Source organism: Bacillus rossius, chromosome 10 (assembly GCF_032445375.1).
Source record: "Bacillus rossius redtenbacheri isolate Brsri chromosome 10, Brsri_v3, whole genome shotgun sequence".
In the NCBI taxonomy this organism is placed as follows: domain Eukaryota; kingdom Metazoa; phylum Arthropoda; class Insecta; order Phasmatodea; family Bacillidae; genus Bacillus; species Bacillus rossius.
In genome coordinates, this window is record NC_086337.1 from 55,410,136 (window position 1) to 55,433,354 (window position 23,219).

Below are 23,219 nucleotides of genomic sequence, written 5' to 3' on the forward strand. Positions count from 1 at the left end.
CATAATTTTAAGAAGAAAAAAATTATATTTTTGTGTACTGATATCTAATCTTCTGAAGCATTTAACACTACTATAAGCTAGTATATACGTACATTTGCGATGCATAGTATAAACCCTAAAATTAACATTACATATTATGCGAGACGGTATATTTAGTCACTTGCACTTAAAAGTTTTCGTTATGTGATTGAGTTTGCTTTGTATTCGAGTTTGTCTTTTATCTGAGCATTAAGTCACATTCAGGTACAAATACTTTTCAACCAGAGTGTATGTTTTAATATAACACTTCCAAGACTAGCGGATTATGCATTGTTAAGTATGTCTGATTGATATTTTTCATTAATCTTCACAATTTCATTTTTAAAATTTTATATTAAGTGTAATCTTATTTCTGCATATTACCTAGTGTGCTAAATGGTTAAGTATGTTATTTTTGGTTGCAGTCGTCAAATGTTACAAAGTACATCTCTGAATGTCTGCAATTGACATGACACATTGCGAGCAAATGTACTCAGGGTAAAGAAAAGTGGCTGCCTGTGTAGAGTATGGATGTTGACTAAAGGCCTGGGGGCAAACAGTTTTGTAAAGTCCCCTACACATTTCTTAATGTACAATTTTCAAACCCTACAATTAAAAAGATATGAAAGACAGTCAAAGTTACTGTGAATGTAATCTGCACCTATTGTATAACTTGTAAGTAGTGATTGTTCAATCCCAATTTTTTTGAATCCGAATCTCGAAGTCGAATCCCAAATATTTGAATATACCGCTAAAATTCTTATTTAGGTCCCAAGGATCCAAAATGAAATAATGTGTAAGAAAAAAAAAATATTAACTACGGGGTTTCGACATTTAACCCTTTAGATGTTTTATTCATGATCTACCTAAGTTTCCAGAATCAATACATATTGTAATTTTATTTATATAATTACATGTTAAAAGTACAATATCTTTGGTAATGGTAACAGGCTAGGTATGAAGAAAAAATATTGACCTTGTAAACATAGAGGTTATCTGTATAAATCTTTAAATTTACTTTTTCTTTCTTATATCTTTCTTTGAATGTTTTTCTTCAAATATAGTATTTTTTGAATACTAAGGTTTTTCTGGTATTTGGTGATTTGAGTATTTTATTGGACCATTCCTTCTTGTAATGTTTCCAATAAATTCTCTTAGCATTAAACATAATTTTTTTCCTATCAGGGTAAACTCACACTTAAAAAAAAAAAAGATTGGAACAGTAACACTAAAAAATTTTAATATGTACAGGGAACTTTCTCTTTTAAATTGAATTTGTGACTGTAACCTGTAATGAAAGTTTAGATATGAATGTATGTATGTACAGGAGCTCAACAACAGGGGGGGATAGGGTATTTAGCCCCCACTCTGAAACCTTGAAGTGGGGGCAAACGGGGGCAAAGAAAGTGCTGTGTAATCGATTTTTATATAATAAAACTGCTTAAATAGCACCATTTTCCACCTTGAAATACAAATTTTCCAGGGGAGGACCGCCGGACCCCCCGCTTCAATAGGGGGGATAGATGATTCTTTATAAAAAGGTATATTGCCCCCCCCCTTTGGAAATCTAGTTGTTGCGCCCCTGTGTATGTATATACTGTATGTATGTATATTTATGTTAATTTGACTAAACCCATATCCCCAAGCGTAATGCTTGTAAGGGGATATAGAGGTGGATTATTATAAAAAAATAAATAAATAAAACCAGGTGCTCTGAACGAGTCTGCGTGCACAAGTGTTGAGGTTTGCGGTGTGTGCGTGTGCGTGCGTGCAGTCGACGGCTCGGGCGCCGGCTCGGGCAACCTGGAGATCCTGGTGAACGGCGGTCACGTGACCAGCTTCGTGACCAGCCTGGGCGAGCACCGCTTCCTCGCCTCGTTCGTGCCCCACGAGGCCATCGCGCACCTCGTCGAGATGCGCTTCAACAAGGAGACCGTGCCCGGTGAGTGCCCCGCCGTCCCGGCCCCTGTCCTCCTTCCCAACCACCGGATCCCATTTTCAGGACCGGGGATTTCCGTACCAGTCTTCAGCATAACCTTTGAATATATATACTGTATAGAAGTTGCGAGTGGATAGGATTTACTCTACGTTTTTCAGGAGCGCATGATGAGCAGCTTGGGAACTTCAACCGCTGCGGAGTGCTGCCGTAACACCCTGTATCGAGCGCAGCACTGTCGCCCGCTGTCATTCCCCCGCACTCCCCACCAATCATTAACTGCAGCTCAAGGTCGTTCAATGGGAGTTTGTGCTTCACAAAACTGTAGTGATGAGAGGTGGGGTAGAGGGTGGGTGGAGGACAACATGTGTTTGAGGGAGGGTGGGGAAGGGGTGTTTGAAGAGTTCGACACTCGTCCACTAGGGACCACCACAAGTCGATACCCTAGAGATGGTGGCGATTGCGGCAGTGAATTAACCAACTACCTCAAACCGTATTAGAAATTTTAACCTGGGCTGGCGACTTCTATACAGTATATATATTCAAAGGCATAACTGAGAATTCCCGGTACTTTTGGTACTAGGTAGTTTTTTTTTTATATTAATGTTGCAGCTGTTTGTGATTGAAGTAGTAATACATAGTTAGTTTTGAATGACTGAACAGCTTCTAGTAACCAAAAGTAAAAAGATAAACATTTGTGTTACAATTTTTTTTATTGCAAAAACTTATCTACTAATGTGAACAAATCACTTTATTGTCAGTCTTACTCTCAACTTTTAGCTTTGGAAAAAAAAAAATTAATAAATAATCATCTTAACGCCTGCAAAATCACAGATTTATTAACTCAAATAACATTTCTTCTTTTCATAACCAACTTTAAAAAAATATACATTGTAATGTAAAGAATATTGGCTTGACAACCACAGGCGCACACACAGCAGTCCGACTGAGGAGCGGCAGATTCACTCTCCTCACCCCGCCCGTGTCAATCGCTTCGCCACAGGAGAGTATCAAATGAAAGCAACATTAGCGCGCAATAAAAACAAATTTTTTTTGCTGTCAATGCCAAGTCTCGAAAGTACAGAAAGAACCGGGAATCTATTTTAAATTCCCAGTTTTTTTACTTCATCAAAAGTACTGGAAATTTTCTGGTTTTGAACCCTTATGTGTAGGCTCTCGGATAGACACACGTGTGGTCAGCGAAGCCAATACAAAGTATGTAATTCACATTAAAGAATTGGTCATTTTAAAATATTTAATATCTGATCCTTACAAAATGCTATATATGTAGTATGAATCCAGTATAAATTATGTACCTGCTTACTCACATTATTAAGTTGCAAAACTTAGGGTTTTTGAGGTAGGTACGTTGTAATGAGATTTTCCAGTATTCTCTACCAAAGTTAAAAATGCAACTTACACTTATGTTAGAAGCTATCTTGTTTTAACTAATATTTGCCTGTACACACTAAACAAACAATAAAATACATAATTTTAATAATGTTTTTCTGTTTCCATTACTGAATGGGTTGAAGTTTTTTTATCATCCAAAATATGATTAAAGTTGGGGTTCAGTAATGCAGCTGTAGCAATTTCTTATTTGTATGGGGAGGTAATGACAGAATCTTGGTGAAATGAAAATAGGATACTTTGAAACTTTGTGGTACTGGGTATCATTCTTATGGCTACGCAAAAATGGATGGAGGTAGGTAAGGAGTGAGGGTATGTTTAAGAGCAAAGTCCCTCTCTCAATCTGACCAGAAACATTCACTGGGTAAAATTACTAAAATATTATTTCCTGGGAAAAACTAAAGAAAGTATGCCTGTGCAAAGCTTCGCTAAGCGAATAAATTGAGGCTCTTTTTAATATTCAATTTGACTTTGCCAGGAAATTTTGCAGATTGTTTGATTTGAAGCTTTGGGTGGGATGCAAAGCTTTGCGTCTGATGCGAAGCGTTTGTTGCAAAGCTTTAAAACATGGGAGCCTAAGATACTGAGGGCTGTGCGCACGTTCCCGGTGATTTTAAGATGTTAAGTATGGGTGCCACCACGTGTAAGGGCACGTGGACCCGGCGGAGTCTCTCTCTCAGGGCGTGACGTAGCCCAAGTGGGGACGAGTTACCAGCCCTTTCTACCCTACCTATCCAGACCTGGCCCGCTCTAGGCGTCGGGCACGCCACACTCCTAGGCTAAGTAGGCTCACTCACCACGTGGTTAAATAAAATACTCAGTTTATATTTATACCCAGATTTAATTTCACTAACACGCTTCCCTCCACGCACGTTACACTTTACACGGTTAAAAAGCCTGAGGCACGAATCGACTTAAGTGAAGGCATGGTCCACACACGTGGCCATGCTATGAAGTATACTTATTACACGATGGTCAAAAGAAACTCGACTGAGCCAAACAATTATTAATACAGTCCGCTGACCGAGAGCTGCCCCGAGGATTAACGAACGAAAAAGGATTTAAGAATAATTACGCTATAGAATTACTTGATCAGTGGTTCACAACGGTTGAGGTCCCCGGGGTGCTGGCGCGTCTGCTCTCGGTCAGTGATGAAGATGGACTGGGCTGAGAGCTCTGCTCGTCTCGACCAACATGGCGCCTCCGCGCCAACACGATTACCGTTATTACATCCTACGATTCCGTGCCCCGGCGAAAGTTAAGTAAATTACAGATCAACATTAAAAAATATATAAAAATTACTGGCAGTTTAAAGTTTGTTAATATTTACTTAGTTAATGATAATTTATATAAAACATTCCTACTCTCGTCCAAGTCCGTGCCTATTCGAGTCCGCCCGGGCAACGTCTGTGGTTCTTTCAAGTAACATATTTAAATTAAAGAATACACAAGTAAACTGCACAAACACTGGGGCAAAGATGAATAAAAAATAAAAAGGTTTACAAATAACATTCCACTTAGCAAATTAGGGGGTCGCCGCACTGCCTCTAAGTGCCCTCTTGTGGTGTTCGTGGCGCGCAATTCAAACACACGACTACGTACATGGCGGTACAAATGCCAGGGAAGGGGAGGGGGATGTTGAGGAAACAGAGACTGACTAGGCTCATGGGGCGAAGCCCCGGCTGACGTCAATACGGTCATGAAAATAGTTAGTTCTGTTTTTGTGTTGTAAATATTTTGCATGAATAAAGTTGTTTATGTAAAATAAATCAAAAGGTGGCACTGCATTTGCTTTTATGAGTGCTCAATATTATTATTATTATTATTATTATTATTATTATTATTATGCATGGCTGTTTTACATCTTTAGCCACTCCCTTGCTTTCTCAGTTCCCCCCATAAATCATAAAATTTTACTAATTCAAGCATGTTTGTTATCATTTTTAAAACATTATGCAGCAAAATACTAAGGTTTTTCGAAGACATAAGCTGTTGGATGTTTTCCTTATTAAAATAAGTACAATAAATAGTTGTTCCAGATTTATACAGCTTTTATATATAAAAAGGATAGTGCTAAATGAGTTTTAAATCTATTTATAAAGTATTTGGTTTAAGGACTAATATTTTTAAGCGCACTGCAATAGTTTGTATAAACTAACATTTCCCCTTGATTCTGGCCAAGGCAGTATTCTGTGACAAGAATAAAAAAAATGGAAATATCAAAATAAAAAAATTGCCAAAAAAAGGTTTGCTAATGCAAAAGTTGAAAAAAAAAACTAAGACAAAGAGTTATTTATTTTAAAAATCCTCGAAAATAGAACAATGTTTGTAGGTAAAAATAAAATTAAAAAAAATTACTGGTAATATATAGTATGGAACTAAAATATACAAATTTAAATTCTCCCACCCCTCAAAAACTGGCGCTCTGGGCAAATGCCCGGTTGGCCCATGTGTAAATCGGGGCCTGAATGTACCAAGAATATTCTCTTGGAATCATACCCAAAAAAAGAGATCTCAATGTCCATAAATTTCCGAAGATCCTAGGGATGATTATTTACCAGTGTTCTTCGTAAACTGAACAGCATGGGAGCAGTGGCGTAGCAAGAGGGTGGCAGGGATGGCCTCCGCCAGGGACGCCGGAGCAGGTGAGGGGGGGGGGCGCCGCGACGGTTTCGCTTTACCGAACCCCCCCTCCCCCCCGTCCTCTTTTAATCCAAGAGGGGGCGCCATTTTCAGTTCTGGCCAGTGGCGCCAGTCACCTTAGCTGCGTCACTGCATGGGAGCGGCGCCTCTGTGCGGTGCTCGACGCTGGAAGCGAATGCCAAGCTGGCCTGAAGGCACTCGCGCAGACTCGCGAGTGAGTGGACTGGACAGTCGCGCGGTACGGGCGCCGCGCCGGGTAACGGAACGCGCTACGTGCAGGGGCGCGGGGTGGCGGGTCGGGTCAAGGACCCCCTCCCCCCAACTAGTGGCGCTTCTTGCGAGCCTCGTGCACGGGCGACCGGGAAGCAACCAGCTTGTTGGCAAGCGACGTCCCTAGGCAGTCAGTTGTCAGTCACCCCCCTGTAATAAAAAAAAAAATTGGTTGTCTGTAAAGTCGGTTTACGGACGATAGCTTAACGTGACAACGTCATAACAAAACATTGATGAAATGATTGCATAGAGATAGATGCGGCGCAAGCGTACAATGAGCGTAACGGGACACTTTTTCGTGCGCGCAGCCAACGTTCATCGATTTATTAGACGTCACGTCAAAAAATACTCTAATATCCCTTGCTAATCCTTCGTATCTACGCCCCTGCGTCTCTCGTGATGGCGTCGTGTTGACACACACGTCACTGCAGTCCCTCTCAGGGTGTCCACAAGGAAAAAAAAATATTTCGTATACCAATTTAGGCTAGAAAAAAGTAGTAGATTTGAAAGAAAAAAAAAGTACTAAATTATAATTTGTTATGGTTTTAAACAATTTAGGAAGTTATTATGACATTGCAACGCTCTAACTTAAATATCACACCACACACATACATTCCATAGTTTTTTAAAAATAATCACGCTTAATAATAAAACATATTGGAGTTACTGTAATATTATTACATTAAAGAAAAAAAAAGTACCAGATCTGAGCGTAAATGTACTAGACCCAGTGGCGTAGTCAAGATTTGTGTATGGAGGGTGTTAAGAAGCATGGCCCCCGTATTAAAGCGGGGAAATTTGGATTTTAAGGTGTAAAATAGTGCTATTTTAGCAGTTTTCGGTACTTAAATTTAAATAGTGTAATGGTAAAATTTTTATTAATTTTTAATATGAAATTTGTTTGAGTGATGAATAAGAAATTTAATTAAATATTTGGTGCTAAATTGGGGGGGGGGGGGTTGAACCCCTAACCCTTCCCCCCCTGGCTACGCCCCTGACTAGACCATGTCTAAAAAGCTTTATGAAAGTACTATATCTAGTAGGAAAGTACTGACTGTGGACAGCCTGGTAGCTCTTCGCGCTCGACGAGGCTAGAGGCGCCGGCCGGTGGGAGACTCGGAACACTCGGGGCCGCGGCGGGGGTTGCGTCAGCTCGGCGGTCGTCGCGTGCGCGGGTGACGTCACAGCGCCCCGTCTCCCCGTCTCCTCGTCTACCTCCCGTCACGCCAACGTCCCATCTTCCCCCGAGTCCGTGCTGCGCGCGAGCACAAAGCGAACACGATAAACAGTCGCAACCCAGTGCTAATAACTAACGCTCTTTTTCTTTATTTTTTTCTTTGGAAGTACGAACGCGAAAGGGAAGCCCAAGATGTCCATCAAGTTCTGTCCCTGCCCGATTACACCCGAACAATTCTCGGGATTCGTTTCATTTTTGCGCAGGAAAAATGAATTCAAATATTAAAAGTGGTCGGTTAGGTTAGCTACATTAAAACACTTTAAAACACTATGGACGGTTAGTTAGGTTAGTATAGCTACATTAAAATAAACAGAGAAATATAAATATATATAAATAAACCCGAGGTTGGCCTAAGGTGAATATTCGGGCGTGTTCGAGCAGGGACAGATGTACAACTTAGGCTTCCCTACGAGAAATGTGCGGGATTTAGAGGCAACCTAACAACCTGAAAAATCGTTAACCTTTTTGAAAGTAAATGTTGGCAACCTTTTGTTACTGGGAATTTTAACGTAATAAGTTGAGATTATATATATTTTTTTAATACGGAACGACCAAAACACTACGTAAAAATGCTTTATCTTTTGTTTTAAATATTTAAAAAAAAATGCATAGCCGCAAAATATGAGCGTTGAAAATCACAACTTTAGATTCAATTGCAAAAAAAAAAAAAAGAAAAAAAAACCGAGCACACGCCTGTATGTGTGCACATGGCAGCCATTCTCATTTCATCGCTACTGAGATAATTCAAAACTTTCAAAAATTATTCCAAAGTATAATATTTTTTGCAGTTTTACTCAAAACCACTCTGTTAATACAGCAATCTATAGATTTTGAACTAATAATGTTTGTAAAATTATATATATTTTAAGTTATTGTGTTCAAGAAAATGCAATGTTTTAGTTATACTTAAAACTTAATTTTTGATGTTGGCATTTCTCAAACGGACAGGTTTTTTTAACGGCCATATTCCTCCCATAAAGTTGGGCCCGCTGCGCTGGGCGCGAGGCAGTCTCCAGTGTCTGTGGCGCCCGAGGAAAGCACTGTTACGTAACTCCACAGCGGGGAAATGCGTATTCACGGAGGCATGCAACCGCAAGTCATCTCCTTGCATTAATCTCGCCGGCACACGGCTTGTTTCCTCACGCAGCGACCGGCTTGTGACGCAAGTGACCACGGACTTGTGGATGTTGGTAGTCGTGGTCACGGGCAGGGCTGCCACCGACTCGCAGCTGCCGGCTGCTCAGGGGGCGCAACAGCACAGGCGGAATTTTGATCGTTAGGGGCAGGCATTTTTCGCGAAAAGATTTGAATGCGTATTAGACTGCAACAAGGTATACCCGCACCTGTAGTTTCTTCCTTGTGATTGGCGTGCGTCTGTGAGAGCCGTCGTGTCCTTATCTGACCGAGCCACTCAGGACTCGTTTGCTTCCGCACTGAATCACTGTGATTGGTGTTGTTACCTACAATCGACGTGTACCTGACAGAAACTCACCCGATCACGAAACACAGACGATGCTCTGGTGTTTTAACGTTCATCTAGTCTCGAAATCTTTTCGAGGAATCTGCATGCCCCTATTTATTGTTCTACTCATTTTGTAAATAAATTCGATTCTTTTGCGTTTTTTTTTTGTGTCTGCTTTTCCCCATGCTACTATGTATTTTTGACGTGATAACGTCTTATAAATCGATGTACGCCGGCTGCACGCACAAAAAAATTGTCACGTTCCGCCTGAGCCGAGCGTGCAAGAACCGGCCAACCACCGTGCGCGAAAATCTTCTATAATATCAAACAGGTTAAGGCGGGCTTTTCAACTAATTGTTCGTGATTATACTATTTAAACAAAATTATTTAAATTAAATTTGCAAATACTGTAAATAATATTTTAAAATTAAAAAAGTATGCAATTTTTCATTAATGTTTTCTTATGACGTTATCACGTAAAATTATCGTCCGTAAACCGACTTTACAGACAACCTCCCCCCCCTTTTTTTGTCGTGTATTGTTGTCCTGTGTGTTATGGAATCCCTTGTATTTTATTAGTGTCATGAACTGCAAGAAGAGATAATGACCGTCTGGAATTGCAGCTAGCGTGTGTAAATTGTTTACTGTCTTTTAATATTATTTTATTTCTTGGCTTAACCGCCATATGCAATCTTCTTCTAGAAAATGAAACAATTTATGAAAACAAACACACAATATGGCCACTAAAAAACTGCGGCTGAGAAATGCCAACATCAAAAATTAAGTTTTAAATATGAGGATAGTATAGTAGTTTCTTAAACATAACATAAATAAAAAAATACATTTACAAACATTCTTTGTTCGGAATTTATGGAATAGTGTATTAACGGAGTGGTGTATTGGTTGTAATGGCAAAATATTATAGTTTGGAATAATTGTTCACAATGTTAAATTATTTTGGTGGCAATGAAATGAGCATGGCATGGCGGTAGCGCAGTAGCGCTGCCCGGCCGGTGGTAATGAGCGATAATCCGTGCCGTGAAGGACACACGAGCTAGCGGGAGCCGCCGAACTTTTTTTTTTTGTGAATGGAACAGAAATATTCATGTAAAATTACATATATTTTAAAATCTTTGCATCATCGTGGCTCACTGCGGCTCAGCACGGCTCAGTGTGGCCCAGCGTGGCTCAGCGCGGCTGCAGGTGTCGCTGCGGCGGGCAGTGCCGAGAGCGAGAGGGAGAGGGCAGCACTGCTGCTCTCAGCAGGAAGTGTTCCGCCACGACCTGCTGGCTGCACTTTCACTGCTCGCCTCCTCGCGCACGAGTCTTCCTCTTGTCGAGTCCATCTGCTGCTGACTGGGCTGTTGCAGTGCTTGTTTGGTTGAATATCTCCGAGACGCTATTATATTGTGTTTCAAGGAATCATTCAGCAGCAAAGTAGTCTAGAAGCATGTGTGCACTTGCTATACGCAGCATTTCATTTCTTAGAGGGGGGGGGGGGGGGTTGCGTGTGTTAGAATCACTTTCCCCGCTGTTGGCTTTTAAATTATTTTCTTTTGTTGTTGGGTTTTTTTTTTCTCATTAGTAGCAAGGAGGAGGGACTGTGTGGTCGAGTCATGTGTTGTGAGACCGGGAACATTCGCGAATTCATTTCGTGGTGTGCTTAACATTCAAACAACTCTACCTTTGAGCTTCTTCGGCTGCTGGTTCGCTGTTAATCTGGAGGACCCGTGCGTGGCCAGTAAGAAACTCCCAAGCAAGGAAGTGTCGAACCACGAGTCGCCCAGTTGAGGCGCCAGAGCCAATGGACGGGCGACGTTTGCCCGAGCATTCAGAGGATCATGGAGTCCACCCTGGAGGGAGGTCACTGAACCCGCCACTTTTCCCCGACCCTAGACATATCATATGTAATCTGTCCCTAGAGACCGGAAAAATTCGCGATTTCAGTGACCTATAGGATGGACTCCATGATCCTCTATGCACTCGGGCGAATTGCATCTCGTAGCACCTGTTAACTGGGATGCTCGTGATTCGATACTTCTTTTGTTTACATTTTTTCATTGGCCCAGAGTCCTTCAGATATACTGTGGCCCAATCACCGAAGCAGCAAAAATGCAAACTTTTAGGTTTCTAGCCTATCGTGAAATGAATGCGCGAATTTTTCAGGTCTCTAGTAATCTATCCCTAGACGAAGAGACTTCTGACCTCGACATCAGTGGCGATCTCTCTCCCCCTTCCTTCCCTGTACTCTCTCCCACCACATATGCAACCCCTCTTACTAACAAAAACAAACCTAGAGGGATATATGAATAAATATATAAATATATATATATATATATATATATATATATATATATAAACATACATTTATATCTCTTTGGGGTTTATGTATGTGGTGCTACTCGTATTTATGTTGAACTTTTATAGTTTAAAATAAGGTAAAATCACAGTTACGATGACTTTGCGTGAAGAGGGATTGTGTTAAAATATGAGACTTTTATTTTATTTCCCCCCCCCCCCCCTTTGGACTCTGCATTGAACAGGGAGGTTACAACCCTGAGACCCTCTTGTAACTGGCGGTCGTCCGCGAGAGAGGTCATTGCCCTGTTCGGCCCGGCCATTCAGCTCTGGATGGCTGTGATTGGTGCGCCGACGGTAGACAAGTACCTGAAATAAACCTCCTGCCAACCACTAAATACAGACTATGCTGCAGAGTTTTAACACACAGCTGGTCTGGAATTCTGTTCGCGAAAATTATATGGCCCTACTTATTCATTAAAAACAACTGTTATTCGACTTGTATGTAGGTTGGCCTCGATTAACAAACTGGCCAACTGGGCATTTGCTGGGAGGCAGAATTTGAGATGAAAAAAAAAAGAATAAAATTTTTTGTAAAAAAAATAAATAAAATAGTGCCATGCAGTACTGCCGTGGACAGAGTCATGGAGAAATGTTAGTTTATACTATCTATTGCAGCGCGCTTAGTAATATTTGGCCTTAAAACCAAATACTTTAGAAGAAGATTTAAAACTAGTTTAACAATATTCAGTACAGTGTATTTCATGTTTTATTACGGTAGTTACAACTGGAACAACCATTGATTAACTTTAATTAATAAAAAAAAACATACAAACAGCCTATGCGTTTGAAAAAACCTTGGTATTTAGTTGCATAATAAGCTGTTTTAAAACTGATAAAAAAATAAGACGGAATGTTAAAAAAATTTTGTTGTTGTTTGTAAGAACTGGTAAAGGTATAAAAGGACCCGGGGGGTTGGGGGGGGGGGGGGGCTAAAGATTATCTGCTAAGAGCGCTAGTTTGTAGGGGCCATAGTGACGACCTCGCCAATTCTTTACGACGTCATGTTTGACTCTCAGCAATTGGAAACATCCGCGTTGCTTTCATCGTCACTGGACCGGAATCAGTTTGTCGCACGCCGCAGCGATTTGCGGTAACTAGGATCGAACCTGGACATCTGGAACCTCTCCGTGCTGCGGCCGTGCTAGTGGCAGCGAGACTCGCTGACGTCAGCACGTTCACTGGCCCTCGTCTGGGTCGCATTGCGCCACGCACGTGGTTGCCGTCGTAGAACAAGGAGGGCGTCACGGAGGTGGAAACTGAAACCACGTGTGGCGTTATCTGTTGGGTGGGCCCGTAACTACCAGGGGGGGAAAAAAGGTGCTCGTTATGAGTTTTACTTGATTGGTATAATAAAAAAACTAACTTTAATTTTGCAGGCAAATAATTAATAAAAATAACATAATAAAAAGATGGGAGTGATATTATAAATACGGTTGAATAAGTATAAATTAAAAGAAATTAAAAAAAACACTTAGTATTCAGTATTAATATAAACATGTGTACAAAATTAATTATCTAATTTTGTAAAATAATTGAGATGAATTTTAATTTTTTATAAAATAATAACACAATAATTTATTTTTTTATGATATAAATAACATACATACGGGAACATAACCTCAGTTACATAAATACACATGAAAACTTTTATAAACACAATTTCTATCACTAATATTCACAATAAATCATTTTTTTAAATTATATTAATCATTAAAGTAGGGCCTATAATAGTTAAAAGCAAGTCTATAATTTTTATTTGTATGAAGCGTTTTTTCATCTTGTGAAAATTTCGTTGAATAGTGTGCGCTTCGCAAAAATTCACTTTCATCATTTTTTCATAACACGCCTAAAGTAGTAATGTATGTCCATAAAATAGTGCCCCAGTTATAAATTGTAATAATCTGCAGGCCGCTTTAGATACCTTGAAACTGTGATGGTCTGAGACCGTAAAAATTCGCGGATTCATTTCGTGATAGGCTGAAATTAAAACTTGTGTACATTTCTGCTGGTTCTGCTATTGGCTCGCAGTTTAACTGGAACTCTCTGGGCCAATGAGAGACTATTGACCAAAGAAGCGTCGAATCACAAGCTACCCAGTGGAGACGCCTCACAATTTAGTACCCAATGAACACGTGCGTTTACTTGAGAAATGCAGATGATAATGGAGGTTATCCTAGAGGTCATTGAATCCGCGAATTTTTCCGGTCCCTACTGTGAGCCAATGAATGACCCTCGACGTAAGAAGTATCGAAACACAACAATCCCAGTTAGCAGGTGTCACGAGTCAGTAGACAATGAGCTGGCGTACATAGAGGATCGTGGAGTCTATCATTGGGGTTATCGAAACTGCGAATTTTTCCGGTCCCTAGTGATGGTTCCCATATAACCAGTAGCAGAGCCCAGAGATGTCTCTTTAAAATCACAACCTGTGATATCGAGCAACCGCATGACTAGCACTCCCGTCGATATGGAAACTACAACTGCTCCTAGAACACCAATGGCGAGGCCGCTTTCACTAAATTGTGAACGCTCCCAAGCCACTGGTAGCAACAGAGCTTCGGTGTATGTGAAACTGTGATTGTTCCCAAACAACCAATCACCTTTTATTCTTTACCGCCTGGGGTATATATATTTTTTTACTTAGTGAATACATCGAAGCGGTTTATAGAAGAACTAAATTCCAATAAGTTCTTTAACGGACAATAGAGCGCAGCTCCTGTTCCCACCGTAATAAGCAATTTTTTTCTCTACTGAAACAAGTTTTTTATTTGTAATTTACAAGTTTAATAATCTTTTCTTGCGCAGTTCTTTAATATTATAGTTATTAAAAGTATGGTCGAAAAGAAAGAAAATGACGCAATATTTCCAACGTTTTATACTAAAGTGTTGTCAAAATAATGATTTTTCCGGGCATAATATGAATTTGAATTTTAGTGTTAAAATTACTAGTGAGATATAGGCCTACGTAATGTATTTCAGATACATTACGAACAATGTGATGTATCTGCAACATTACAAAAAAAATGTCTGAAATCGCGTTGCTGCGTGGTGACGTAAGGGCAGCGCGGAGAACTGCCGAGTGCAGGCGAGTCCCGAGGAAGTGCAGTCCTTGGCGGAAGTGTGACGGGGACGTCACTCGCCACTGGTCGCGCGCAACGGGCGGTGGCCGCGAGGTGAGTGAGGTGACGGCCTACCTGTGTCCTCGATCCGGCCGGCCGCGACGTTGCCGGGCGGCGGCAGGCGTCTTGGAATGCGCCCCGCGAGCGGCTGGCAACAGCGCGCCGCGCGGCAGGCGACCCAACCGTCACCTTCCTCCCTCTTGACGCCAGTCGGTGCGCGGAGTCCACCCGGGATGGTGGCGTGTGTCGTGGCGGTTCGCGTGTGTTGACTTGACGTGGTCGTTGTGCTCGAGTGTGTGGGTGTTGTTGTTATTGTTGTTGTTCTGTCCTCTGGCCTGGATATCAACGTCGCCGTCTGCATTCATAAGGTTGGTCCTGCACCATTGTTGCTGAACGCTTTTGAAACCACCTGTATTTTGACAGAAGCCAAGTCGGAACCCGCCATTTTGGACCCTAATCCGACCGCGATAAAAAAAAAACGCTTTGGGGATTTGTTGTCAATCTGAGCAGCTGGTAAGGAAGCTAGTTTCCCAAGCATAAAGGAAAACACTACTGATGTTTTACTTTGTTATCAGGTGTGTGTGAAATTTTACAAGTTAAACTAAATAGTGCCATTGCAATTATGAAGAGCTGAGGTAATGTTCTTAAACGACCAAAATTCAAATCCCCACTTTGGCGTTTTAGAAAATTCCATTACTTTCTGACTGAATGTACGAACATGCTGCCAAATAGAGTATACCTATAGTTTATTGCAGTATTTTAACGTCTGCTGAAAGGTTGTGTGCCATACGTGAATCAATAACGACCAAAATATACAATAATACGTATTTGGTTGTGCCTACGTGGGCATGAGAGCGAGTCGAATCTGCAGTGCTGCAGTAAGCAGCCCGAGTGTCGCAACTATGTGGCTCCACTGTCACGTGATCGACATGCTAAGGCGAGCGACGGTGGTCGAGTGGTTAGGACACTCGCCTCCCACCAAGGCGACCGGGGTTCGTATCCCGGCGGGGTCGAACGCGGATTTCCGCGAGTGGGAAACGTGGCGGACGTCTCGCTGCGGCCCGTGGGTTATCTCGGGGTGCTCCCGTTTCATACACCATACTGCATTCCCCATCTGGGTAGGGCGGCCGGTACCTATGGGTGTCAGCCCCATTCCATCCATGTAGTTCCTGCTCCAGGCGAATCACACAATGAGATCCCATGAATTACTGGAAAATGCAGGCAGATAACCTTTCCAGTTCCCCCCTAAACTTAATAAAATTTTACAAATTCAAGCTTATTTACTACAAACAAGTTTTAAAACAACACATTACATTATGCAATTAAATACTAAGGTTTTTTTTAAAGACGTATTGTCAATGGACCTGCAAACAGGTTATGTGCTTCTCTTATGGAAATCGCGGGGATATTACACGTATTTCTGCTGTGCTTTAAATTTTAAATGGAATGATTTGACATGTATATCTGAAAATAAAATTAATATCATACGTTAAAAACTTATTTTTCATCGTCCCTCAATTTTTTGCCCTATTTTTTTTAGCGCCTCTAAAAAAACTGGTGTTCTGGGAAAATGCCTGATCGACCAGTTTGGAAATCGGGGCCTACCCTTGACTCGATGGCAGCGCAAGTTAGGACCAGGCAGACCGACTGAATGTCTCCATGATCGGCTGGCTATTTTCCAACAGACCTGTCAAAACCTCGTGACTCAGGATGGTGTTTTACAGTGGAAAGGTTTCACCACGCCTGATAGTCTGAAATGTCTACTTCAATGGTAGAGACCTGCAAAATTCGCGGTTTCGATGGCCTTCAGGATAGACTGCACATACCCCTGTACACTCGGGAAAATAACGCAAGTTCATTGGCTGCCGACTTGTAAGTCGTCTCAGCTGGTTTGTCTGTGATTCGATCCGTCTTTGGTTGAGGGTTAATAACAGGTTGAGATTCGTCCAGATGAACAGTAAGCCAATAGCAAAATTATCTAAGAGGTTTATGTGTTTGAATTCTAGCCTATCGCCGATTGAATCCGCGAATTTTGCAGGTCTCTAGAATGGCTCGAATAAATATTTTCTTTGCGTGGCTTGGTTATTTTAGGGCAAATCCGTGAGATTGGTACGTGTTTCCTCGTTGGCTGAGTTACAGGCGGAGCAGTGGCGGATACAGGAGTTTATTTCGGAAAGGAATTTAATATATACATAGTATTAAAAAAAAACTTATGTCATCAATATTGTTTTGGAGAGTTACATTATCAATTATCATTCTCAACATGCATCGTTGCCATCGTTTTCGCGAAAAGATTTCTAGTCTAGCTGAGAGTTAAAATACTTTAGCATCCTTTGTGTTTCGTGATTGGTTTGAGTTTATTTCAGGCACGCGTCTGCTGTCGCACAAGAATCACAGCCATCCAGTGCGGAAGCAAACGCGTCCTGAGAGGCCCGGTCAAATAAGGCAATTTCTTCTCTTGCAGACGGCCGCCAATCACAAGGAAGTAACCTCTGGTGCCGTTATACCGTGTTGCAGTCATTTAGAGATAGGATTAAAATAAAATAGCTGTACCTCTAATCTAATTCCGCTATTGGCACACAGTTTTTAGGGATCACTCCTGGCTAATATGAGACCCTCAACCAGAGGCTACCAAGTGGAGCCTCCCAGTCAGTAGCCAATGAACAGGCGACATTTACCCCAGTATAAAGAGAATTGTGGAGTACATACTAGAGGTCAGTGAACACGCGAATTTTTCCTGTCCCTCATCGCTGTTTTTTTGGTTTCTTATTCCGTTTTTTTAAACAGCTCACCCTGCACCACCCAAAATAACGTAGGTAGATGTTGACAAATTTTATCATTTGTGATTTATTATGTTTATTAATATTTTCAGTTAATACTGGAAATATATTTAGGGAATGGTTTACAAATAACTAGAGACCTGAACAATTCGCGGATTCATTTCGTGTTATGCTAAAATTAAAATAATTATACCTTAGTGCTGCTTCTGCCATTGGTCCACTGTTAATCTGGAGGACTGAGGGCCAATTAGAGACCCTCACTCATAGAAGTGCCGAATCACAGGCCACCCAGTCGAGACGACTCACAAGTTAGCAGCCAATGAACAGTTGGCATTTGCCCGAGTGTGAAGAGGATATTGGAGTCTATCCTGAAGGTCATTGAACCCGCGAATTTTTCCGGTCTCTACCGTAGGGACCGGAAAAATTCGCGGGTTCAATGACCTCTAGGATGAACTTTATAGCTCTACGTACACTCGGTCAAATGTCACCCTCTCATTGGCTGCTGTCTTGTGAAGGTGTCCCAACGTAGCGGCCTGTGATTCGACACAGCTTCGGTTGAGTGTTTCTCACTGGCCCCAGAGTCGTCCAGGTGAGTTGTGAGCCAATAGCAGAGGCAGCACTGAGGTAATTTAGGCTGTCGTGAAATGAATCCGCGAATTTTTCCGTTCTCTATTCATCAGTGTATTCAAATGGCTTGTTGTGCCGGAGAGTACGCTGAAATGAACCGGCCTTGCGCTGAGTAGCAGTGCGGGTAGCTGGTAGCTGGTACCTGGGGCGCGCCCACTACTCCTCGTGACTCACTACTCCCGGGAGGTGTGGTCACGTGACAGCGTGTTGCGTGGTTCCGCCGCAGCGGCGCTGAGTCCTGATGTCGTGGCGGAGTATTTATTTATTTATTTATTGCCTTATTTTAAGTGGCCCATCACCCTGTGGTGTTTGCGGGGGGGAGGGGGGGGGGGGTGTGAAATACCGTGGAAAATAAACTGGGTGTGCGTTAGAAGTTGCACTTAGGCCTACGTGGCGTCATAAAACAATTTAACTTTAAATTTTTTATGAAATCTGTTTATTAAAAAAAGACCATATTACTGAACAAATATGATACTTAAATGTTCCATGATACTTATTTCTACAAAACCGTGTCATTTTGACTTATTAATAGGGGTATGCAGATTTCGCGAAAAGATTTCGAGACTAGATGAACGTTAAAACACCAGAGCATCGTCTGTGTTTCGTGATTGGGTGAGTTTCTCCCAGGTACATATTGATTGTAACAACACCAATCACAGTGATTCAGCGCGGAAGTAAACGCGTCCTGAGTGGCTCGGTCAAATAAGGCAACGACTTCTCTTGCAGACGGCAGCCAATTACAAGGAAGAAACCACAGGTGCGGGTATACCTTGTTGCAGTCTAATAAGTGTTCAGATCTTTTCGCGAAAAATGCCTGCCCCTACTTATTAATGATGCATTTTTCAATATATTGATTTATAATAAGCATGTCTTAACTTTTTGAAACAAATAAAATAATTCTGTTAAGTTTACCTGTGTTTGAAAAATGCCTAAGGTCGTAATGTAAAAATGACCAAATCATAAAATTTTCGATATTTAAAAAAAAAAAGTAATTATTTTCCAATAACACGTGTATAGAATTAAGTATTTAATTTTGTAAAATAATCGAGACAAAATTTAATCAATAAATATGTTGAATTTTTATTCTGATAATATATTATTCAAATTATTATTACAAATAAAGGTAATAATTATTAATTTGTCATGAAAATAAATTATACATCCGGGAACTTAACCTCACTGATATAAATACACTTGAAAAAATTTATAAAAACAATTACATCACTAATATTCACAATAAATACACGTTTTTTAGTTATATGAGCCAGTATTCAATATCAACCACTAAAGTATATGACTTAAATGCACATATATAACGTTTATTTGTAGGAAATGTCGACTTTAAACATCCGTCAATTCTTGTTGCATATTGCGCTCGCAACGCAAAAAATTATCTCTCATAATTTTGTTCATAGCGCGCTTAAAGAAGTATAACTTCAAGAATTTAATATTTAGACACGTGTATTTATAACATTTGCTTTACTATTGACACTAACACACTGACATATGGGCCTACAATTCAAGGGCGCATCCAGAATAATGGTCCGGGGAGGTCCCAATTATATATTTTTAAATAAAATTATAGTGAATTTAGAATTGAAATGTTTAGTACATAAACCATTATTGCAAAGGTTTGAAAAAAAAAAAACCTGGGGTTGGAATGAGAAAATAAATAAAATTTCCCTACCCGGCCCACTATAGAAATCATTCTTATGTTTGTTTAACTGTCTAAATATTGTCTAAAACTATTGTTAAAATTATTTTTTTTAACCCAACCTTTACTGCAAGAGGTGGAAATAGGAAGGTTTGAAAGTAAAAAAAATAATCAATACTTTTGTTTAAATACATTTTACTATAATAACCGTTATAATTCATCGTACAAAACCGCTAACATTACCACCTTCGACGTACGAAGAATGCTGATTACAAACTATCCAGGTATCTTCGCATGTTTACCGTTATCTTCGTTAGTTTGCGGACATTGAGATAATTTTTTTTTGGAACATTAATCCAACAGAATGTTCTTTTACTTATTGACAAACATTTCAAAAACTTAAGTCCACATGTGTGTTTTTGTCTTTGGAACCAAACATACAACCCGGAAATCAAAATACGGCTAATTTTATAATAATAAAAAAAGATTCGGTTAGCTGAAGTAACGAAGAACTCTTCTTTATTTCAGGTTGATTGTTCATTGGAAAGTCCGTATATTTACTGACATTTCTAACGGCGTGGTCCCCGCAACAGTGTGGCTACTGACGCACTGACTGGAGTGAACAAACCGCGCATGGCAACGATATATCGATATATCGGAAATGTCGATATTGTAGATTCAAAATATCAATAATTTGGTATCGATATTTATTGATATCGATATTATGTTTCGATAGTATCGAATTTAAATAAAATAATAGTTTTCAAAATACAATTATTAAATTTATCTATATGCCTATGTGAATTTGGCAGAAAAAAAAGCTTAGTTAACTTAAAAAATTAATGCTTCTGAGTTTCTCAAAAATAGAAATATATTTATGCTGGTTTTATTGAATTATAATTAAATTATGTATATCAGGTTTTGCTCTTACCAGCAAAATTAAATACAACTAAGTAATTTTTAATTTTTTCTATTTTCATTCTTTTCTACTTTTTGTTTACTTCTTTATCGCTTATCATATTCAGAAATTTATACCAATATTTAACCATAAAAATTACTTAAAAATAAAAAAAAGTTTGGAGAATAAAACATCGAAACATATAGAGAATTTATTAATTGATATAAAAAGAATCGTTTCATTCTCTTTTGCCAGAAAGAGCTAATCTTGTATTAGGCAATTATTTTTATTAGCTTAGATGTATCAAGAATCAATACAACAGATATTTAAATAATTTTATAATAGGTTAACCACGGGTAAAAATTTTGTATGTTGTAATAGACTGATGTATTAAAAATATCGATATTTCTAGGTCGATATTTTATTGGTATCGATATAATTCAAGCTATATCTCTAAATGAAGCAGCTTGGCTTCTGGGCTGTAGTCGTGTCCTTGGCGAATAATTCACCGACGTTATTGGTAACTGCTCCCTGATGATGGCGACTGCAATGTCGACCGAAACGTCGGTGAATTATTCGTCAAGGACACGGCTACAATCCAGAAGCCAAGCTACTTCAGACAATGGCCGTGAAAGCCTGCGAACATTATAACTCGAAATACCGATATATTGATGTGTTGAACATTCGTGCCAACCTTAGCCGCACGTGACGTCAGCAGACGACCTTCCAGCCGTCTGCCGCACCCCGTCACGACCGCAGTACTACGTGGCCCCGCAATACGCATTGCCATTTCTTGTTCTCCCCGTTTGCGGGTCGTTACCACTATGCCGAAATACCATAACGCCGAATGTAAAAATTGACCACAACGCCGACAGCTAGAAAACTGCTGTGTACCACAACGCCGAAATTACAACTGAATGAATTTGTGTGTGTTTCTTAAATGTACCTTAAGGGGCCCGCCTACCTGGGCACACATACGGTGTGCAGAGCTTCAGGAAAAACAACGCGATTTCTAAACTACTCAAGATATCCGAGTGGGGCCTATTTACGAATAGCATTTAAGAGTTCGCTGAGGACCGAAAAGTACTTTTAATTTCGGATTAAGTTTTTAAACTGTATTTTTAGAAGCGTTAAAATGCCTAAAACGCGTGTTTTCAGAGTAATTTTTAGGCATAAAACAATCAGTACAGATTCTTGAAAGCACTTAAGGGGCTTGCATAACACCTTTATCTTAATTTCTCCGCCATATAATGTTACGGTCACCGCTCAAATTTCACAGTTATCCTGTGACGACGAGACGAATGCGCGCCAGTTCAGAGACTTGCGCTTAGAGGCGATACCGTACTAGAAATACCAGCGAGTGTCACGCTTATCATCCCGCCTCACTAACACACATACACCGCTGACGAGGCGGGCCCCTTAACGCCGAAATACCACAATCAAACCTAACCTTAGCTAACCTAACCTAACCTAGCGTAATATAACATAACCTAACTTAACCTAGCCTATCCTAGCCTAACCTAACCTAGTCTAACCTAACCTAGTCTAACCTAACCTAGTCTAACCTAACCTAGTTTAACCTAACCTAGTCTAACCTAACCTAACCTTTGTGTCAGTCCTGCAATGACATTGTTCGGCGTTAGTGTATTTCAGCGTTGTGTCAATTCGGCGTTGTGGTACACAGCAGTTTTCTAGCTGTCGGCGTTGTGGTCAATTTCGCATTTCGGCGTTGTGGTATTTCGGCCCGTTTGCCCGGCTTTCCGTGGCGAATCATTACCATTCATTCGAAAATTAAGTATGTACTATGTTGCTATTACCACGTGATTCAAACTGCTGGTGAAAACGTTTAGATTTCAATTCGGTTTTCATGATTTCGCACTGGAAACACTTTCAAATATTTCATTGCCTCAGGTAATGACGCGATTTCGCCGATTTTGATCCGTTATTATTTATAAAACTTACCAATTAATTTATTTATCAGGAAAGAATATGAAAATTTATTAATTGGCATTAGTAAAATCATCGTCAAAATTTTAAGTTTTAGGTTGGCTTAAAAACTTATTTTTTTAAAGAGATTATTATTTTTTCAAATTTTCCCGGGGAGGCCTCCCTTACCCTATCCTCCTAATAAGGCCTCGCGCCAAATTGTCAAGGTACCGCCAAATCAAGTGGCCTAGGGCGCCACAAAGTGTAGGACCACCACTGCTATAGTCTGTCTCACGCTTAGACTGCAGTAGAGTAAATGTAAATAACGAACACTGTTGCCAAATTTATAAAATTAAAAGTTTTTTTTTGTCTACCATCGTTAATCATAACACGTTTAAATATATATTTTTATCATACAATTTCTAGATTTTCCTAAGACCATAAAATAGGGTCTACTGACCGTATTATTACAGTTGTGGTATAAATTAAATGCTGTACACCAATTATTATTTCACAGGAGAAACCATTTGTAACAGTCAGTCACTGTTAATAACAATCCATTCCACGAAGTTACGCGCAATGCTGAAAAAAGAGAAAAAAAAAACATTTTTATTTTAAATAATTAAAAAAAAAAAACGGTTGGAACTAAGATGACGTCTTTCACAAACATCTACTTAGAAATAAAAAATGGAAATGATGAGATGATTCTCTTGGTGAAATATAATAGGAAAATGTATTTCTACAATTCTCAGTCCAAATATCACCTAAAAAAATTCAATTTTTTCCGATACGTTAAACATTTTTTTTTATTACAATATAAAGACGTGTCTGAAACGTTTGCGCTCTATGGCGTGAATCTGGCAACAGTGTACGCAGGA

General features: G+C 40.1%; 1 protein-coding gene across 1 annotated transcript in view; it reads left to right on the top strand.

Annotated features, from left to right (window-relative positions):
- Window positions 1–23,219, top strand: part of LOC134536204 (filamin-C) — a 131,697-nt gene that overhangs the window by 56,344 nt on the left and 52,134 nt on the right. The window contains 1 exon segment of the mRNA XM_063375857.1: window positions 1,793–1,960. Within this exon segment, the coding sequence (XP_063231927.1) occupies window positions 1,793–1,960 (168 nt within the window).